Raw genomic sequence first — 20,398 nt, 5'->3', positions numbered from 1 at the left:
GTTGTTTGAATGGTGGAATGTCAACCATAGTTCTTTAATGCTATTCTGTTTTCTTTCCTCTTCTTTGTCATGTTTTCCTTTGTTCTACTTTTTAAGTTTTCCTTGACTTTATCATCTAGAAACACTTCTATATTAATTATATTCAAAAGCACTTCTCCATTTTTGTGTAAGTGCTGCTTCCTTGAAGTTCTAGTTTCTGTTTAATTTTTTCTCCTTGTTGTATTTCATTGCATTTTGAGAATACTTTGTCTCATTCATTTTAAAGTGAGGCCCAAAAAGAACTTGATGTTTTGATCATGAGTCAGACTTGTATGCTTCAATATTAGATCATCTGTCTGTACAAGTGTTCCTGATCCGTAAAAAATTACCACAATCTCAGTGAAAGCAGCACACATTTTTGTTTGTTTTTAGTTAATAGTTTCTGTATCTCTGAAACCCTGCACAATGTGACTTGGTTCTCTGCCCAGAATTTCATAAGACTGATATCAAGGTGTTGGTAGATTGAGTTTCTATCTGGAGATTCTAGAAAATATCTGCCACCATGCTCATTCCTAATATTTGTAGATTCAGTTCCATGGTGTTGTAAGAATGTAATTACATTTCCTTCTGGGAGTCAGCATGGGGTTGTCCTCAGCATTTAAAAGCTAAATTGGCCGGCGCCGCGGCTCACTAGGCTAATCCTCCGCCTTGCGGTGCCAGCACACCGGGTTCTAGTCCCGGTCGGGGCGCCGGATTCTGTCCTGGTTGCCCCTCTTCCAGGCCAGCTCTCTGCTGTGGCCCGGGAGTGCAGTGGAGGATGGCCCAAGTGCTTGGGCCCTGCACCCCATGGGAGACCAGGATAAGTACCTGGCTCCTGCCATCGGATCAGTGTGGTGCGCCAGCCGCAGCGCACCAGCCGCGGCGGCCATTGGAGGGTGAACCAGCGGCAAAAGGAAGACCTTTCTCTCTCTCTCTCACTGTCCACTATGCCTGTCAAAAAAAAAAAAAAAAAAAGCTAACCACTCCCATTTCCTGCTTCCTCCATCTTCCAGCCAACAATAACCATCTCTGAATTCCTGTCTCTGATCTAGAGATCTATATGTAAAGAGTTCGTATGATTAGGTCAGGTATAGCTAGATAATCTCCTTCTATCAAAGGTCAGCTGATTTGGTACCTTAATTACAACTTCAAAATCCCTTCACAGCACTACTTAGCATTGTGTTGTATTGAATAGCTGGAAGAATATGTACAAAGGTACTTCAGTTTGTAGGAAATGAAATTAACAAATGTTTATTTTGGTGCAGCACCTTTTTGAAATCTGTGTAAAAATTTCTTATGCATTTTCTGTGAGCTATTTTCAAAGCCCTCTTGTATATCGACTGGGAACTGGGAATCTCACAAGCCAGTAATAATAGGCATTTCTGGTATTATATAGGGTTTTGCCACCTGTGACATGCTTTCATGTACCCAATAGTTACCCTGTACTATGACGTTTTGTAATAATGTCAACCAAATAATAAAGGGAATTAATTTCTTTTAATTCTCCATGCAATTTGTTATTGTTCCTTTGCTCATTCTTCATTTATGTTGAGACAACCTTCTTTTCCTTGTTTGTCTGGTAAACATTTACTTATTTAAAAACTCAGCTCAAGTTTCATATACCTATTCTCAGTACTATTCTATTGAATTGCTTTTTCTGATACCAACTATAGTTTGCTTTGCCTAGGGAAGAAAGCAAATGTGATTCATCTATTCTTAGCAGGGTGTCCGGAACAGAACAGATATATTGTCAGTGGTTGTTTGGGGAACTAAAAAATGAAAAATTGTCCTAACCAGAATGATCTTTATTTTGCTTTAAGGAATACGCCTTAACTGCAGGTGTGCTCATGCAAGCATTGGTATCAGAAGGAGAGAAGTCATAAAGGTTTGTGATTTTAGGCCTGTGGAAGAGCATGTAGTTTCCAGATTTGAGTATTGCTCCTTGTTGAGTTGTTCTGGGAACTGGAATATAATATCTTCTGTATTATATACTTTTTTTTGGCCTTTACCCTGTGCTGAAGAGTTCTGCCTTGCTTTCTGCAGTAAGTAGTAATTCTTGAGGTTAGTGAATTATATTGTATCTTTTAGTAGAAGAGTTTACCAAGTCCTAAGAAACTTTGATTTAGGGTGATTAATTTTTTTAAGATTTATTTATTTGAAAGTAAGAGTCACACAGAGAGAGGAGAGGCAGAGAGAGAGAGAGAGAGAGAGAGAGAGAGAGAGAAAGATCTCCCATCCCATGGTTCACTCCTCAATTGGCCACAATGGCTGGAGCTGCGCTGATCCGAAGCCAGGATCCAGGAGCTTCTTCTGGGTCTCCCACACGGGTGCAGGGCCCAAGAACTTGGGCCATCTTCCACTGCTTTCCCAGGCCACAGCAGAGAGCTAGATTGGAAGTAGAGCAGCCAGGTCTTAAACGGGTGCCTATACAGGATGCCGGTGCTTCAGGCCAGGGTGTTAACCCACTGTGCCACAGTGCCAACCCCTAAGGTGATTAATTTTTGCCCCTGAATTAACTCAGGGATATTTTGTATAAATACAAATTTGATATAAATTTGTCCTAGAATATTTGGGAGGGGGGAAAGCTGGAAAAGCTCACCTTCAAAATAAAAATACACATAATCTTCATACTCAGAAATAACCACTGTTGTTTCCTATGTATATTTCTTCTTTTATTTATATGTGTAGATTCCCTATATGTCTATTTATCTGTATTCATTAACATCCATTTAAGAGAAAGCAGAATGAAGTTGCAGGACATCTGAGAACATTAGAACCCAACAAGAATCATTGGATCTTCACTGGATAGGAAACAGGTCAATTTGAGAATAGCAGCTAAAACTTGGATGCTGAGGTCACTCATAGCAGCTAACAATTGGAGTGAGTGGGTACATGAGGCTCATGAAAAGGCCTAAGGGCTGGATCACTGTAGATCCTGTGAAGTGTGGAAGTGATAGAGGGCATTAAACAAAGATGAAAAAACCCTTTGGCTACCTTGGCAAATGAGCATGGGATCATAAGAGAAAGACAGGGCCCTATACTGAAAAAAAAATTGCTAAGATCAGTATCAAATTCAACAGGATAACAAAAAAATACAGCAATGATTTAAAAAGTGGAATAAGGAAACTAAATTTTAAAAACAATAACAAAATTCTCACAAAACCCAAGTCAATAGTTTACAAAGACCAAGAGAATGGTGTGACAAATTTGAACTGCAATGGTTTTCCTATGCATTCAGTATGCATGTTTCTAAATCACCAAGAAAGAGGAAATTTTCTAGAGAAAAGTTTGTATTTTGCATGAAAGCAAGTAAATATATATCTTTTCTTAAACTATGAAATGTTATATATTTTCATACAGAAGCACACAGTGTTGATTTATAAAATGACATCCAAGTTGATGATGACTGTTTTTGCATGTCCTTCTGCTTAGATTTTTTAAAATGTACAGTTAGGAATTCATATGCTTCTTTACAAAGACAGAAGAAAAAAAGAAAAATAAGAACACAAATCTTGGCTTATTAACTGGTGAGCATTTTACCTGCTCAGAGACAAGATTACAATGACAGCAACAATAGGGCCATCTAGTCCTCCAATGGTGACTACACCGTGGCTCTAAATACAAGTCTCATATGTGGACATTTAATCCACAGCCCAGGGCATTTTCGTGTCATTTTCCAGGTTAAATGACTATTCTTTTCAAGATGTTGCTCTTTGGTTTAAATATTCAACCATTTTCAAGTATTTCACTACCATCTCCTTACTTTTTTTCTGCTTCTAATAATGGTGCTCAAATAACCATAAAGACAAAGTCAAATATTCCATTCTTCATCCATTTTTCAAACCCAAACCAAAAATTGCAGTATATTTTGAGGTACAACTTTTGACATATAAAAAGAAATTGAATTTGAAAAGGCAATACAATTATAAACAGGTGATTTTTTTAAAGTGCCCCCCAAAATTTTACAAGAACATTCTGTATTATAATCAATTCAGACAGTGAAAGTTAGAATGTTCCTTGTATGTGTGTATTGTCCATCACTGGATATCCAGATAAAATTAATGTTCTCCATAAGAGAAAGAAAATGAAAGTATCTTTAGATTTCTTGAAAGTAATAGTAGAGTCTCTAGCCTCCTCTTCTCCTCTCTCACTCCCCTCTCTCTTTCTCTCTTACTCTCCTTTTCCTTCTTCGCCCCTTCCCTCCAGTCTGCTGCATTTTCCCCAATAAACCCTTTCCCTTACTCTGGTGTTTGGTGTGTTTTGTGACGGCCTAACAGAAATACGTAACATTGGTGCATTGGCCAGGAAAACCTTACATTGGTGATCCAGCATCCCCCAGTGACTTTGCTCTCCCTTTGGGGGATCTCTGAACTGCTCTGGGGTCCTGGATTTCTGCCAGTCGCAAAACAAACCTCTAGACTCCTCCATGCCACCAAATGCTCTATAATCTCCATCCACACATCAGCCTTCCAAATTCTGAGTTAAGACGTGGAATGGGAAATGCTCACGGCGACTCCTATTTGAGTTGTGGTCTACTGTCGTCTGCTTGTCTGCTACTCTTGTAAAAGTCGTAGTACTAGACACTAACCACAACTCCTACTTAAGGCTTTTAGTCTTTTAGTCTCTACGGACACTGTGTCTGGGCAACAGTGGGTGTGAGTGATGACTCAACCTCTGTTCCCCTTTTACAGGCTAAACCACGGGCTCCAGTGGGTTCTTGGGTGACGACCCTGCCTTCTGCTCCCATATCCTCTCATTAGTCAGACTGCCGGAATTCAAGGGAGCTTGCAGTCCACAGATCTGACTCTACAGGTCGCAATGGGAACTTTTCTCTGACCGTATTCCGTTCGATTCTTTAAGTAATATGGTCCCTCTCAAATTGGCTCTAGCCCTCAAACACTGATGCCTCATCTTTCTCATGGCTCATGTATGACCTTAACAGTCAATCAAAATTGGCCCCTCCATGGGTGCACGTTTGGCCCTAAGGGATCAGCCCAAAGTAGTTTGACCCTGATATCATTCAAGATCTTTATCACTTCTGCAAGCGTTCAGGAAAATGGAAGGCAGTCCCATATGCTCAAGCTTTTCTATATTTGATCTAAACCTTCTATGTGTACTGCTCTCTGGCCGAGGTCCTATTAGCCTCCAAGGTTTCCACTAGAGGTCAAATGCCTAAGCCAAAACCTCTGCCTTCCACCTTCGTGGCCCCAGCTTTTCAGCCCACCCAGGAATTCAGACTTTATGTTAGAACCAGGCCTGGCCCAAAGTCTACACTCTCTGTCTTATCAGTTTGGGAATGATTGTCTCCATGCTTTCACTCTACAGCCCTTGTCCTCCAACTGGTCTTTTGCTTCTCCCTCTCTTGTTCTGGTTTTATCATAAGAATAGCAAGGGAGTGGTGATCCCATCCTTTTGGGCTTCCTGCTTATTGAGAAACAAATTAGGTATCCCAACCTTCTGATAGCTCTTTTGTTTTATCATGAGCAAGCCAGACAGGAAAATCAGGTCTTCTGATCACTTCTTGTCCCTGGTGCATTGACCTCTGGCGCACCATCACCTTTGGGAGCTGTTGGCAGCTGCCTGAACTTTTGCTTCAGAAGCAGCCCCACGCGGCTGATTGACTATGATGTCATGGGCCTAAGGTGTTCTTAGGAAAAAGGCAACAGTAACTAGACACTGAGTTTGGAGGAATTTCTCTTTGAATCTAGGAAGATCACTACCTTTAAAAATATTGCTTTGTAACTTGCTGGACTTATTTTGCAACTTATTTTAAAAGGTTTCTGGGTAATCAGTACTCAATGAAACAGCAATGGGTAATTAGTACTTGTTTTAGATGAATGCAATTTTAATTTTAAATGAATTCAAATAGAGAAATATAATATGAGCATCTTAAGTCATTTAGGTGTAACTGCTAATTTAAATTGGGTAAAGGCAAATGCAATAAGTGCATCTAAATGTAAACTTTTGTATACTCAGCATGTTATATTCTATAAAAACTATTTGGGTTAGTTTATAAACTGTCTATGAAAATAGTTCAACATTGCTTAGAGTAACTCAGGCTGAAATTTGATTTGTTACCTTATTTAAAAATGTCTTAATTTGGAGATTCTTAACAGATTATTTCAAAATGTAAATCAAGGACATTGACAGATGGAAAACATCATAAGTATAGAAATGTAATCTATTTTCCTATGATAGAATTAGAAAAGTAATCTATTTTGTTCTCTTAATGTCTCTGTTAAATTCTAATTGAAAACAGCTGTTTTTATTAAGAGCTATGGGTTATTTAAATATGTGCTTATTTTCAAATATTTGAATAATCACCTTGTAACAATGATCAAAATTGGTCTATATTATGTAATGTTAAGGAATGTTAGTTTAACCAGATATTTTGGATTTTGAGCCTCCTTGGCATCCTTGACAGGCATTCAAAAAAAATCAAAGATCCAAAGAATTTGGATTCTGAAATTTCCAGTAAATTTTGAACTTCGGTTTTTCCAGTTTGGGCCCAACTGAAAAAATCAAAGGACATATAAGTCTCTCATCTTGTAGACACACCAACTAATCAGGCTATTTGGATTATATTAGAAGTACTATCAAGATGTGAAGTGGCGTTAAATTTTAAGTTTCTATAATATAAAATGCTACTGCTACAAATGTCTGAAAATTAAAAAGTCTAATGATCTGGTGTTACTAGACATGATGCTCATCTTAATGAGAAAGGCCCAGATGCCTAAAAGAGTTAAATGCTTTGTAAAATCCTATAGGTGCTTTAAAAAATACTGTGTGAGTAAGCAAGTGCCTCTTGGTTAACGAGTTTATAATTTTAAATGTGGCGACTTAAAGTCTTTTGTCATCCACAGTTTTATATATCAGATTTGCTGCTCATAAAACTAAAGCATTGTTGGTTCTGTGTTTAGCTGTCCTATAGGTTCTGATGGATTTTCCCAGCCAATTCTATTGTATTCAGTACTTTGGAATGGCTTTGTAAACAGATGAAGCCAATAATGTATTACAGGTACCAACTGAGAGAAAGTATGGTTAACCGAAGTTACTAAGAACAGAAAGTAATTTGTATCAATTGGTAAATTAGAAATCAGTTAAAGAGTTTAAAAAGCTATTATTGAAACTGCTATATTGTTCTATTATGTTATATGTGTATACATATTGTATGTCTAAATGGGAAAATTTATTAAGAGTTTTATTTTAGTTGGCTTATAGCTAAGATTGCCCATAAATTTAAACTGCTAAAGTTAATAAGAGATACATTTTAATTCATGTGACCTGAATCTCTGTATCAGATGTTTTAAACTTGGTGGTAGAAAGAAACTAAAAATATTTTATAAGCTTGTGCTTGAATTTGTTGGTTAAACAAGCTACACCATGTTAGATATTTAAGAGATGTTTCCAAATACATGTATTCTTAAAATTTATAGAAGGTATTGGACCTTCTGGTAAATGTTTTCTTAAGTTGTTATCTAATGGTTGAAACTGTTTGCTAAGTTTTCAAGTGATATTGCTATTGTCAATGATCTGCGACTGGCTCCCTCATTTCTGTATTCTAAGTCCGACTTGTTCTCATTTCTCTATTCTCTTTGAGGTAGGAAACTAATTCTATTCTGAAGGACTCTCCAAGGTGAACAATTTGATTCTTAGATCTTATAAAAGGGATGGCTAACATTTTCTGTAATAGCATAGCCAAAATGAAAGCTTAAATTATAATTTCACAGCTAGATCTACTTCACCATCAGCACAGTAAACAGTGAAGACCTCCCTTTCAGACCAAAGGGAGAGAAAGTTTTAAAGTAAGGACGTAGCTTTCCTCACAGGCATTGTCTGCCTCAACATAAACCACTATATAACAGGCCTGTAACTATAGACTTGTAGTTTAGTCCACCAAGATTAGAGATGGGACTTGAGCACCTCCTTGACTTGCATCCTCTGGTCTGTTTTAACAAAAACCAGGAGGAAAAGAAAGGTAGGCATCAGAAGCAATGTAAAGATAGGTGGCAGGCTTATTAAATGTAGCTCTGTACAGTGATCTGCCATCAAGGAGACCTAACAGGCCAGTCCACTGCAGTGGCTTTCAATGTGATAAGCCTGGGCTTCAGCAGAAGTCAGCTTATGAAGAGCCCTGGCAGCTCTGCCAAGAGTTGGATCACTGGAAATGGAACTGCCCTGGAGTCGAAGGTCGACCAGGTCAGAGCCACAGATCTTATTGGCTCTAAGCTGAAAAGCCCTTCACTCGGCCCAGCTACCAAGGTGACCACTGCTGCAGAGGGGACGGCCAAGTATGGTCAGCAACATTGCAGGCAGAACTGTAAATTTCCTGTTAGAGATGCCACCTGCGTTCACCTGGCCAACTCTCCTCCCAGGACAGCTAGGTAATGGAAGTCAACAGGGTGCCTTCCCCAAGGAGGTTCACTCCTCCCTTAGGATGTACCCTAGGAAGAGATAGATAAGTCTTGGCCTCATAATTTACAAGGCTTCAAAGCCCACCAGATTATTATCAGGCCCCTTCTGTCAGGTTCTATTTGGCTCTCAATCAGAAAACTTAGTTGTAGCTTAGATAGCACCTTTCTTAGGTTCTCTAATAATGACTCTGTCCTCTGTATCTAGCCCACTTGGGCCTCATTCCTTTGTAATCATAGCCTCTACTCTAACATCAGTGGTTCTACTCCTGACCTGTGTGTACTGATGGTCCTCTCCCCCACTTAATGTTGTATGATTGTTCAGAATTTCTCTACAGACAAACCCCGCTACCTGCAAAAGTTAAGTGGCCTTTCTCCCAGTCTTGGCTAGAGTCAGCTTTAAACCACATCCATCAAACTGTCCTTACATGGGTCCAGAGACCCCACCATTTCCTCTCCTCTATGAAATCCTCTCATTACTTGGTTAATGCTACTCTTAGGATCATTGGTTGCTATTCTCACCCTGACTTTTATACTACAGTGTCTGTTTTAAGTGTTTACAGCAGGTGATATGGAATGAACCAAGGCCTTCAGCAACCAGGTGGTCAACCAAATGCTGCTACAGGGATATACTTGGCTCCCCACCCAGGAGACTGCGGCTTGAGACATCACCCCATGCCAGCGAAGAGTACCTCATCGCCCCATGACAGCAGAAAGTAGCTCTAAAGATAGATCATCATCCCTCTATCCCTCCTGGACTTTTGGGACTAATGTAATCCCATACAACTCCGGCTCTATAAAAAACAAAAGGGGGGATGTTAGGAAACTGGTGCAGTTTTATCTATGGTGCGATCTATACCCTGATTTACATCCTATGCCCTGGCTCCCCCCGCCATTGCTGAAAGCCAGGTGGCCACATGGCCCAACCACCTGTGTCAAGCTCCACCCCCATCCTTATGGGATTCACTGCTCCTGCTTTCCTGCCTGCCCTCCGGCAAAGTTTTAAAAGGACCTGTTCCTGAACACATGGCTCTTAGCTTCTCTCTTCTCTCCTGCTCACTCTCTCTAGCCTCCTCTTCTCCTCTCTCACTCCCCTCTCTCCTCTCCTCTCTGTTTCTCTCTTACTCTCCTTTTCCTTCTTGCCCCTTCCCTCCAGTCTGCTGCATTTTCCCCAATAAACCCTTTGCCTTAAAAAAAAGAAAGTAATAGTATACTCTAGAAGACAATGAAATAATGTATTAAAGATCCTCAGAGAAAGAAAGTATGAGCCAAGGATGCTAGATCCAGAAAAATTGAGCTCCAAAAGCATAAAAGATAAAGACAGTTATTGACATGCCAGAATTCAAGGATTATTATTCCAGGACCCCTCTGAAGGAATCTGTTAAAGAGTTTTTTTTTTTTTTTTCAGTAAGACTTTCCTAAGGATGCTACAGGGAGATGACTTTGAACAGCCAAGAGGACTACAGCAATATCTATATAAGGACTTGTGTTAACATAACGTAACTCTTAAATGAGAGCTGAAAGGTAATGATAATACTATACAATGGCTATGTGACTGAACAGTGTAGATTTAGTATGATTTTCAAACAAAATGAGGAGGAACAGGATAGCCTTTTCAAAATAAGCAGAACAACCAAACTGCAGTTTAACAACTGATAGATGATTGGCAGTGTTTGTGTTGCTTTTCTGGGAGTGCTGTGTGCTTTCTTAGAAGCCCCCACTGCAGCTTCCTTTGCCTGCTTCTCTTCCCATTCTCTTCATTTCTTTTCTGCTATTAATTTCTGGATGCTTTCAAACAGACTCAATCAATTTTGAGTGTTTCTTCTCTGTCATCACTCCAGCAAGAAAAAGCCTAAAATGTAGCCTTGCAAACACAAAATTCTACTTATAAGGTAATGCAGACAAAGAAGCTGTGACGATATCACTTATTACTAGTTTGTCATATCTCATAGAATATTTCATTATTAATATGATCAACATTGATGTCTAAATCCTACACTGTCCTCTCTTTTCACTCCTTCTTGGTTATGTTTGTTAATAACAGTAACTGCACACTTGTCTGTATAGATACTGCCTATGTAATAAATACTTAGTGATCCCTTTTTAGGACATGCAGTCCTTAGGCAGACTCTGTCTCGAGATAAAAAAAATATTAAGAAGTTAAAAGGTATGAAGGACTTCAAAAAAAGTTAAAGGAAAATTGAATTGAAAGCTAAGCTTATTTTGGTGAAAGAGTTTTGAAATCCATGCATAAGAGAGGTCTTCAAAAAGCTGATGGAGGAGGCTGGTGCTGTGGCGTAGCGGGTAAAGCTTCCACCTGCAGTGCCAGCATCCCATATGGGCACTGGTTCGAGTCCCGGCTGTTACACTTCCCATCCAGTTCTCTGCTGTGGCCTAGGAAATCAGTAGAAGATGGCCCAAGTCCTTGAGCCCCTGCACCCATGTGGGAGACCCGGAAGAAGCTCCTGGCTCCTGGTTTTGGATTGGCACAGCTCCGGCTGTTACGGCCAGTTGGGGAGTGAACCAGTGGGTGAAAGACCTCTCTTCTTTCAGCCTCTTCTTCTCTCTCTGTGCAACTCTGACTTTCAAATAAATAAATAAATCTTTTTTTAATAAAAGCTGATAGAAAAGTATATGTTATAAGAAGCACTATATTTGGATTTTGAAAAAGTTTGCATCCAAATAAACTCATCTTTTAATTTTATTTTGCTATATACCTTTTAAAGGGTCCTCACAGAGTTGGCATATATACCATATTTTCAATAAATAAGTTCTATTCTGTCAAAGAATTTATATAAAAATTTTTTATCGAAATCATATTTTAGATTATGCATGATACCTTATCTTCTTGGCCAGCCAATAGCTCTCCTGTGGGAATTGAACTATTGCATTTGCAGCACTGTAGGGAGAGGGGGATGTACATATGTTGAGAAAATAGAGAATTACTGGTGAGGAGAAGCAAGGACAGTTCTCTTAACCTAACCCAGTGGCATTTTCCATGTTTGCTTGTCTAAATGGATAAAACCAAAGTTTCTTGGTGGGCCTCTGGATGTCGGTCAGATGGTGCTGAGGAGAGGATGGAGTAGCATCTGGATTTGCCATCTTTATAATTTTCTTTGAGAGACCTCTGGGAGAACAAGTGGCTTTTCATCAAGGAGGGAACAAGGCCCTGGGCTTTTCTAAAGCTGATTAAATTCTACATCCATGAACTCATTCTGCTTGGTACTTTGCTGCGACCAGCAACTCAGGCCTTGGCCTTTGAAATAACAGAGTATCTCTGATGAGAGCAAGTTCAAAAGCACAATGATTGCAGATACATAGCAGTAGCCAGCCTAATTGTGTCACTCAAAGGGTGAAATGAGATGTCTGGAAGGGGAAGTCAGAGTGTTCTGCAGTTGTAGTTATAATTACTAGTAGCAGCAATAATAACTTGGTAGAAATATTGATGCCCTGTACCTTCAGAGCCACGTACATTGGAAGGGATTTCACTGTTCCATCCTCCACCAATGCTGCAGTGTTTCCAGTGGGATCTGTACAGGTTCCACAATAATTTTTATTGTATTTCTTCATTTCTCAATTGTCCATTCTTTATACTTCAAAGGCACATTTCTCCATTGGTAATATATTTTCCTCTGAAATAGCTGTACTTTTATCTTGATACAATTAATGTAAATCATTTAGAGTGTTCATTTTATGTCTTAATATGATCAAAGGATAGGAAAGGAAACCAACATTGGAAGTTGTAAGCTTAACACAAAAAAGCATGGGTAGATGTTCATTTCTATGAATAAATATGAAAAAGAAATTAATGATTCTATTGGATATGGTAATTCCTCAGTAAACATTTTTGAATGAATTACCAATTAATGTCATAAATAGAAAAACTAATGGAATAACAGCTATTAACAATGAGAATGTTATGAAATGCCTTAGTGTATATTTTGTTTTTATCAAATAAAAACAGACTTTTTGTTCAGTTTATAAAAGCTAGTAGTTACATAGGAGATTCCGGCAAGGAAGAACTCTATAAAGAGAAAACTAAAATTAACCTCCTGGGCACAGAAGGTTGAGCCATCATTTGCAGCACCTACATGCTGTATTAGAATGCTGCTGCAAGTCTCTGCTGTTTTGCTTTCCATCCAGCTTCCAGTTAATACATACTAGGAGGCAGCAGATGATGGCTCAAATGCTTGGGTCACTGCCACACATGAGGGAGACTTAACTGGAGTTCCTGGTTCCTGGCTTTGGTCTGACCCAGCCCTAGGCATGTGAGGAGTGAGAGTGAAGCAGCAGATGGAAGATCCCTCCCTCCCTCCCTCCCTCCCTCCCTCCCTCCCTCCCTCCCTCTCTCCCTCCCTCTCCCTCCCTCCCTCCCTCCCTCCCTCCCTCCCTCCCTCTCCCTCCCTCCCTCCCTCCCTCCCTCCGCCACTGTGCCTTTCAAGTAGATGGAAATAAATATTTTTAAAATGACTCCAGATTTCTCCATTTAGAAGAAATCACTGATAACATTTTGGTGAATGTCTTTTTAAACAGCTTTCTATGAAAATAAATGCATTAAATTGATACTAAAATATTATACCTGCTGTCTGCAGCCTGAGTGTGGAGGTGCCATTGTTTTATTTAACTAACAGTGTGAGTGATGTGCTCTTAGATTCTTTGTATTTTCTAGCTGTAGTAAACTACTGTAATATGAATAAACATGTATTCACCCACCATTGGGGAAGTACATTAATCCAAGTAGAGTACCTTATAGAGAGTATCTATAAAATGTTGATCCACCTGGATAGAATATATTACAGAAACATAACACTTTATGGTTGCAACAGTGATCATTTAGTTTTCTCATACTCTCTCCCACGTCTGGTATAATTAGTATATATTTTGGAAATTCTGACAGGAGACAACCGGTTAGATCTCCTGTTCTTTCACTGATATTTCTTTGATTATTTCTGTGGCTTATTGCTTTTTTGCTTTTTTTCCTAGCAGCATTTGCTTGATGTCAGCCACCTATTCATCCTGCTCACTGACATTTCAGTAGGGATGCTTGTTTCTTATTTTTCATACTAATTGCATATTGGGATAGTAAGTATTGGTAATGTATATTAAAGATATTTTCCTCACTTATCACAGCTTTTTAATTTTCTTTAAAGGCTGTATTTAAGGCATAGTAAATTTAAAAATTCTGAATGGTTACAAGTACTATCCAGATTTTTTGTAATGCTTAAAAGATCTTTGTTTCCTGAAGAAATTAATGACAGAACTACTATATGACCTAGCAATCATTCTTCTGAGTATATGCCACAAGCAACAAAATACATTATTCACAGTATCCAAGGTATGGATGCAATCCATATGTCTGTCCACAGATGAAGACAGACAGACAGACACACACACACACACACACACACAGAGGAATATTAACTCTAGAAAGAAGATCTTGCCACTAGGAGCATTTGGATGAACTCAGGGAACATTGTGCCTGTTTTGAATATGTTTGTGTGTGTACACATGTGCTCATGTTCTACAGAGTAGATTGTTACATGCAATTATATATTTAATATAGTTTCTGTATTTGATTTTGTAAGGGAAAATGGAAAGCTTTCTCCTTTTAGGAGAATGTATAGAAACTAAGGTGTACTTTAAGAGAAAAAATAACAGTCCCTTAATGTTTGCATGGAATTTTAGTTCTTATTTTACTGTTATTGTTCAATCTGTGAAAAAAGCAACTGTATTTTTATTTTACATAATAAAAATATGATTTAATGTGATTAATTGAAATTCATCAGTTTACTTTCAAAGATGAAACCAAAGCTCCAAGTTCATTGTCCTTTCCACTACACTATAACTCCCTCATTACCAAAAGGCTGCCTAACCTGTAAAAGGAAAAGTAGTGACTTATTTTCTAGTCATCTAAGTTCTCTCTCCATCGTGCTTACCTTTGCTCTTTGTGGTAGAAGGAACATGGCTTTGAAGTCAAACAAGTGGGTTTCAATTCTGATCCTGCCATTTATTAGCTGTGCATTTGCATCCTAATGCTGTCTTTACCTAGGAACATTAGACAGTGATAGATGAGGGTTCCTTGAAAAGTTCAAGGAAAATATTTGTTACAAAAAAATCCCTAATTTTCCAAAATATTTTGCATCAAAATATGCTTAGTTTTTAATTCTATTTTCCATGAACTTCTCAAAATATTCTCATACTTATAATAGAAATTTGTTACACTATGTCTAGCATACAGCAGATCTTCAGGAATTAACCAGAGAGGCCTTAGGTGGGCTCTCCTGGGATGGTGTCAAGAAATACAGTATTAGCACAAGCTGCATTGGATTTGTAGATAACAAGACCCAGGACGTAGAGGCGAAAGGTAGTTGGAGTTAGTTTGGAGCCCTGAGTTAACCCACGTACACAGCACTGGTGTTTGGCCATGGTTAGTTTCAACTCTTTTATCTGTCATCTTCATATTCACCTACATTCCAGGAGGCAGTATATCAAGGATTGGACATGGCAGGGCTAGAGAAGATCAGAGAATGTTGTAAAGGCATGGGTGAATATTTTTACTGTGCTGAAGATGGATTTGGCTAATCCTGTTTTCTCTTCATTCTTTATAGAGAATGGCACCTGCATCCTTAAATGCTTACTCAACAGAGACACTGAGTGTTGCTGTGTGGGCAAGGAGTCCGTCTTGATTGCTCGGGGGTGTAGCACTGCTTTGCTGAAGTTTGAATCTCATGCTGGTGAGTTTTCTGCCTATCCTGATCCCCTGTCTTTGGCAAAGACAAATCCCATGAAGCACTGACATTCCCTTTTATTCCTCTGGTGGCTTGTAGAAGTCTGTGTCCTTATGCAAATTGCCGTCAGTTGATTAAATGGTTTATAACTGCTTCTGCGTTTACTTGTTATCATGGCTGCAGAACAGTTCATCTTCTCCTGTGTATGGGAGCTCTTATTCTTATCCCTCCTTTTGATCCTGCTTCACCCAGAGCTGCAAGAGAGACCACCAAGCATTGCCCACCTCTTAACTCCTCTTGCTGACTCTACCTAAAGCCGAGGTTGACGATGGAAATGTGATTTTTAGTTACCATGAATTCAGAAAGATTTCATCCTATTTTTTGCCTTAGAATCACTTGTTCAGCATTTTTAGATTCTGAACAACAAAAGGCAAACCTCAAAGAAATAAACTAAAATACAACTAAAGTATTTTAAGAGGGTACAAAGTACCCCTCTGGAAAATTTTCAGCAATGCCTTCAGTCTATCTGAGAATCAATTGTCCTTCCTTTTTTTTTTGTTTTTGTTTTCCGAACATTTATTTTATATTATTGTCTACTTCATTGAAAATATTTTCATTCTTATTCATTATTTCTTTCTTATCTCAAAGTTTCCTCATTTTATTTTTTAATAGAAACTTTTATTTAATAAATATAAATTTCATAAGTACAACTTTTGGATTATAGCGGTTCTTCCTCCTATACCTGCCCTCCTACCCCCAAACCATCCCACCTCCTACTCCCTCTCCCATCCCATTCTTCATTAAAGATTCATTTTAATTATCTTCATATACAGAAGATCAACTCTATATTAAGTAAAGATTTCAACAGTTTGCACCCACACAGACACACAAAGTATAAAGTACTGTTTGAAGACAAGTTTTACCATTAATTCTCATATTACAACACATTGAGGACAGAGGTCCTACATGGGGAGCAAGTGCACAGTGACTCCTGTTGTTGATTTAACAATTGTTAAATTGTTATGTTGTCAGTGATCACCCGGGGCTATTGTCATGAGCTGCCAAGGCTATGGAAGCCTCTTGAGTTCACAAACTCTGATGTTATTTAGACAAGGCCATAATCAAAATGGAAGTTCTCTCCTCCCTTCAGAGAAAGGTACCTCCTTCTTTGATGGTCCCTTCTTTCCATGGGGATCTCACAGAGATCTTTTATAAAGGTCCTTTTCTGCCACAGTGTCTTGGCTTTCCATGCCTGAAATGTTGTCATGGGCTTTTTAGCCAGATCCCAGTGCCTTAAGGGCTGATTCTGAGGCTAGAGTGCTGTTTAGAACATCTTCCATTCTATGAGTCTGCTGTATGTCCTGCTTCCCATGTTGGATCGTTATCTCCTTTTTAATTCTATCAGTTAGTATTAGCAGACACTTGGTCTTTGACACTTAGGCTTATCTTTATGATCAGCTATGAACTTAAACTGATCACTTTAACTAGTAAGATGGCATTGATGCCTGCCAACTTAATAGGATTTAGAGTCCCATGGCAGGCTTTTAGCTTTACCCTTAGGGGTAAGTCCGAGGGAACATGTGCCAAACTGTACATCTCCTCCCTCTCTTATTCCTTCTCTTATTTTTAACAGGGATAAATTTTCTTTTTTTATTTGGCAGGTAGAGTTATATATATATATAGAGAGAGACAGAGACAGAGAGAAAGGTTTTCCTTCTGTTAGTTCACTCCCCAAATGGCCGCAATGGCTGGCACTGCGCAGATCCGAAGCCAGGAGCCAGGTGCTTCCTTCTGGTATCCCATGCGGGTGCAGGGCCCAAGCACTTGGGCCATCCTCCACTGCACTCCTGGGTCACAGCAGAGAGCTGGACTGGAAGAGGAGCAACCAGGACTGGAACCCGGTGCCCATATGGGATGCCGGCACTGCAGGCACAGGATTAACCAAGTGAGCCACGGTGCCGGCCCCTCAATTCTCATTTAACTTAGATATAAACTGTTCCTGTTAGGAAAAGCAGAGCAGATTGGTGTTGCTTCTCATGGGGCACCAAAATGTAAGGAAAAGAGACACAGGACAGAGAGGAGGCAGAATACAACTCGCAGCCAGACAGAATTTATTCAGAGAAAACAAATCTGCAGAAGTCGACCAACTGCCATCATGCTCACAGACAGAACATGTGGCAGAGGCCGCGACCCCAGCAGGCTGGTTCCCTTTATATCTTAGGTGGGCTGGGGAGGGGGAGGGGGAGGGGAGCAGAGATGTAGGCAGAGGTGAGCTTCTCCATACTGGGTCTTCAGGTTTGGCCCACTGGCTTCCAAACCTGAGCAAGATTTCAGGGATGAGATGGGGAACAATACGGGGTGTGAGATGGAACTGGTCCCTTGAAAGAAGGCAGAGGTAACCAGAAACCTAACATGGCTGAGGCTTATGGCCTTATTCCATCGGTTCCACCTCACTTAGATGTTAATCCAGCTCTGGGTTAAGTATTGTCAATGGTACAAACTCTCCTGTGTTTTAACCAAAATGTCCACGGCTCTTTCACGGTGGTTAAGTACCTGGGATAAATAAGTTAAACTTCTTGTTTCTAAACTGAATATGGTGTCAGCAAGAGTGTATCTATTCATCTATCAATCTATCTTATTTTTATGATGTATTGCAAAGTAAATATTTCATAAATATATTTCATTGTGTTAGTGGTGTTTTAAAATTTGTACAAGTTGTAGAATGGGCCGGCGCCGTGGCTCAATAGGCTAATCCTCCGCCTGCGGCGCCGGCACACCGGGTTCTAGTCCCGGTTGGGGCTCCAGATTCTGTCCCGATTGCCCTTCTTCAAGGCCAGCTCTCTGCTGTGGCCAGGGAGTGCAGTGGAGGATGGCCCAAGTGCTTGGGCCCTGCACTCCATGGGAGACCAGGAGAAGTACCTGGCTCCTGCCTTCCGATCAGCGCAGTGCACTGGCCGCAGCGCGCCGGCCGCGGCGGCCTTTGGAGGGTGAACCAACGGCAAAAGGAAGACCTTTCTCTCTCTCTCTCTCTCTCACTGTCCACTCTGCCTGTCAAAAAAAAAATTAAAAAAAAAAAAAACAAGTTGTAGAATGACTAACTCAGGCTTATTACATTCCTACACATTTTGTGTTGAGAACACTTAAAATTGCTTATGATTTTGAAGAATACAGTACATTGCTATTATATATAAATATATATATATATATACACACACATAGTAACCATGTTGTACATTAGATCTCTTGAATTTATTCCTCCATTTTAACTGAAATTATATATGCTTTGACCACTCCCCAGAGCCTGGTAACCACCTTTCTACTCTGTGTTCCAGTGTGTTTAATGTTTTTAACTGCACGTCAGTGAGGTTATGCAGTACTGGTTTTCCTGTGCCTGACTTATTTCATTTAACATAATGATTTCTAGGTTTATTCATGTTGTTGCAAATGACAGAATTTCTTTTTTTCAAAGGCTAGGTGACATTCCGTTCTGTATAAGAGTACTATAAAACATTTGTGGGAAAATGGAACTAAAAAGTGATTTAGTACCAAAAACAAACACTGAAATTCATGTGAAATTTTTTCATATTATGGTATTTTCACAAAATTGTTGAAATACCCTGGTAAATACACACACTTTGTTTATTCATCCACTGAGGTTACTTAGATTGATTATATATCTTGGCTATTGTGAAGCATGGCACAGTGAACTTGGAAACACAGATATCCCTTCAACTTAATGACTTTATTTCCTTTGGGTATATTCGCTGTAGTGGGCCCACTAGCAGTTCTGTTTTTAATTTTCTGAAAAACATAAATACTACATTGTATAATGGCTGCATTAATTTACATACTGACCAACAGTGTACAAACTCTACTTTCATTGAATCTTCTCTAATACTTTTTATCTTTTGTCTTTTAGAAGATAGCCATTCTCAATGAGGTGAGAAGATATTTCATTGCAGTTTAATTTGCATTTCCTTGGTGATTAACAATGTTTAGCATTTTTTAAGAAGATTTATTTTATTTATTTGAAAGAGTTATAGAGAGATGGAGAGAGAGAGAGAGATAGGTCTTCCATCCACTGGTTCACTCCCCAGATGGCTGCAATGGCTGGAGCTGCGCCAATCCAAAGCCAGGAGTCAGGAGCTTCTTCTAGGTCTCCCACGTGGGTGCAGGGGCCCAAGGACTTGGGCCATCTTCCACTGCTTTCCCAGGTCATAGCAAAGAGCTGGATCGGAAGAGGAACAGCCAGGACTAGAACCAGCGCCCATATGGGATGCCAGCACTGCGGGCTGGGGCATTAACCTGCTGCACCACAGTGCCAGCCCCAATGTTTAGCAATTTTTACATATCTCTTGGTCATTTACTTGCCTTCTTTTTTTTTTTATTTTTTGACAGGCAGAGTGGACAGTGAGAGAGAGAGACAGAGAGAAAGGTCTTCCTTTTGCCGTTGGCTCACCCTCCAATGGCCGCCATGGCCGGCACGCTGCGGCCGGCACACCACGCTGATCTGATGGCAGAAGCCAGGTACTTATCCTGGTCTCCCATGGGGTGCAGGGCCCAAGCACTTGGGCCATCCTCCACTGCACTCCCTGGCCACAGCAGAGAGCTGGCCTGGAAGAGGGGCAACTGGGACAGAATCCGGCGCCCCGACCGGGACTAGAACCCCGTGTGCCGGCGCCGCAAGGTGGAGGATTAGCCTAGTGAGCTGCGGCACCGGCCTACTTGCCTTCTTTTGATGATTGTCTGTTCACATCTGTTGCTATTTTTAACAATCAGGTTATTCATTTTCTTGTTATTGAGGTGTATGAATTCTACATACATTTGGGATATTAGCCCCATGTAAGATGTATAGCTTGTATATTGTTCTCCAGTCTGTAGATTGTCTCTTTAGTCTGTTGACTGTTTCCTTTGCTGAAGAGAAGATTTTAGTTTGATGTAATCCCTTTTGTCTGTTTTTGTATTTTGCTACTTGTACTTTTGGTTCATATCTCAAAAATCATAGCCCAGACCAATGAGACAGAGTTTTTCCTGTAAGCTTTCCTCTAGGAGTTTTACATTTTTACATTTGGGCTTTCAAGTCTTACATTTAAGAGTTGGTATTTGTGTATGGTGTAAGATAAGGGTCCAATTTCATACGTCTGTGTGTGGGTATCTAGTTACCTCAGAGTATTCTTGACATTTTTGTCAAAAACTAATTGGCTGAGAATGCATAGATTTTTTATCTGGACTTGCTACTCT

The 20,398-nt window shown here is 39.8% G+C and overlaps 1 protein-coding gene across 2 annotated transcripts in view; it reads left to right on the top strand.

Annotated features, from left to right (window-relative positions):
- The window catches only part of LOC100352221 (histone-arginine methyltransferase CARM1), a 364,053-nt gene that overhangs the window by 147,899 nt on the left and 195,756 nt on the right, over window positions 1-20,398 (top strand). For both annotated transcript variants that reach the window (XM_070051461.2, XM_089316607.1), the window contains exon 3: window positions 15,038-15,163. In XM_070051461.2, coding sequence (XP_069907562.2) covers window positions 15,038-15,163 — 126 coding nt within the window. The remainder of the gene's footprint in view (window positions 1-15,037; window positions 15,164-20,398) is intronic.

The sequence above is a fragment of the Oryctolagus cuniculus genome, chromosome 1, assembly GCF_051225735.1.
Source record: "Oryctolagus cuniculus isolate XC-2025 breed Fujian yellow rabbit chromosome 1, ASM5122573v1, whole genome shotgun sequence".
Classification (NCBI taxonomy): domain Eukaryota; kingdom Metazoa; phylum Chordata; class Mammalia; order Lagomorpha; family Leporidae; genus Oryctolagus; species Oryctolagus cuniculus.
Note: the sequence above shows the minus strand (reverse complement) of the source record. Positions and strands in the feature narration are given on the sequence as shown.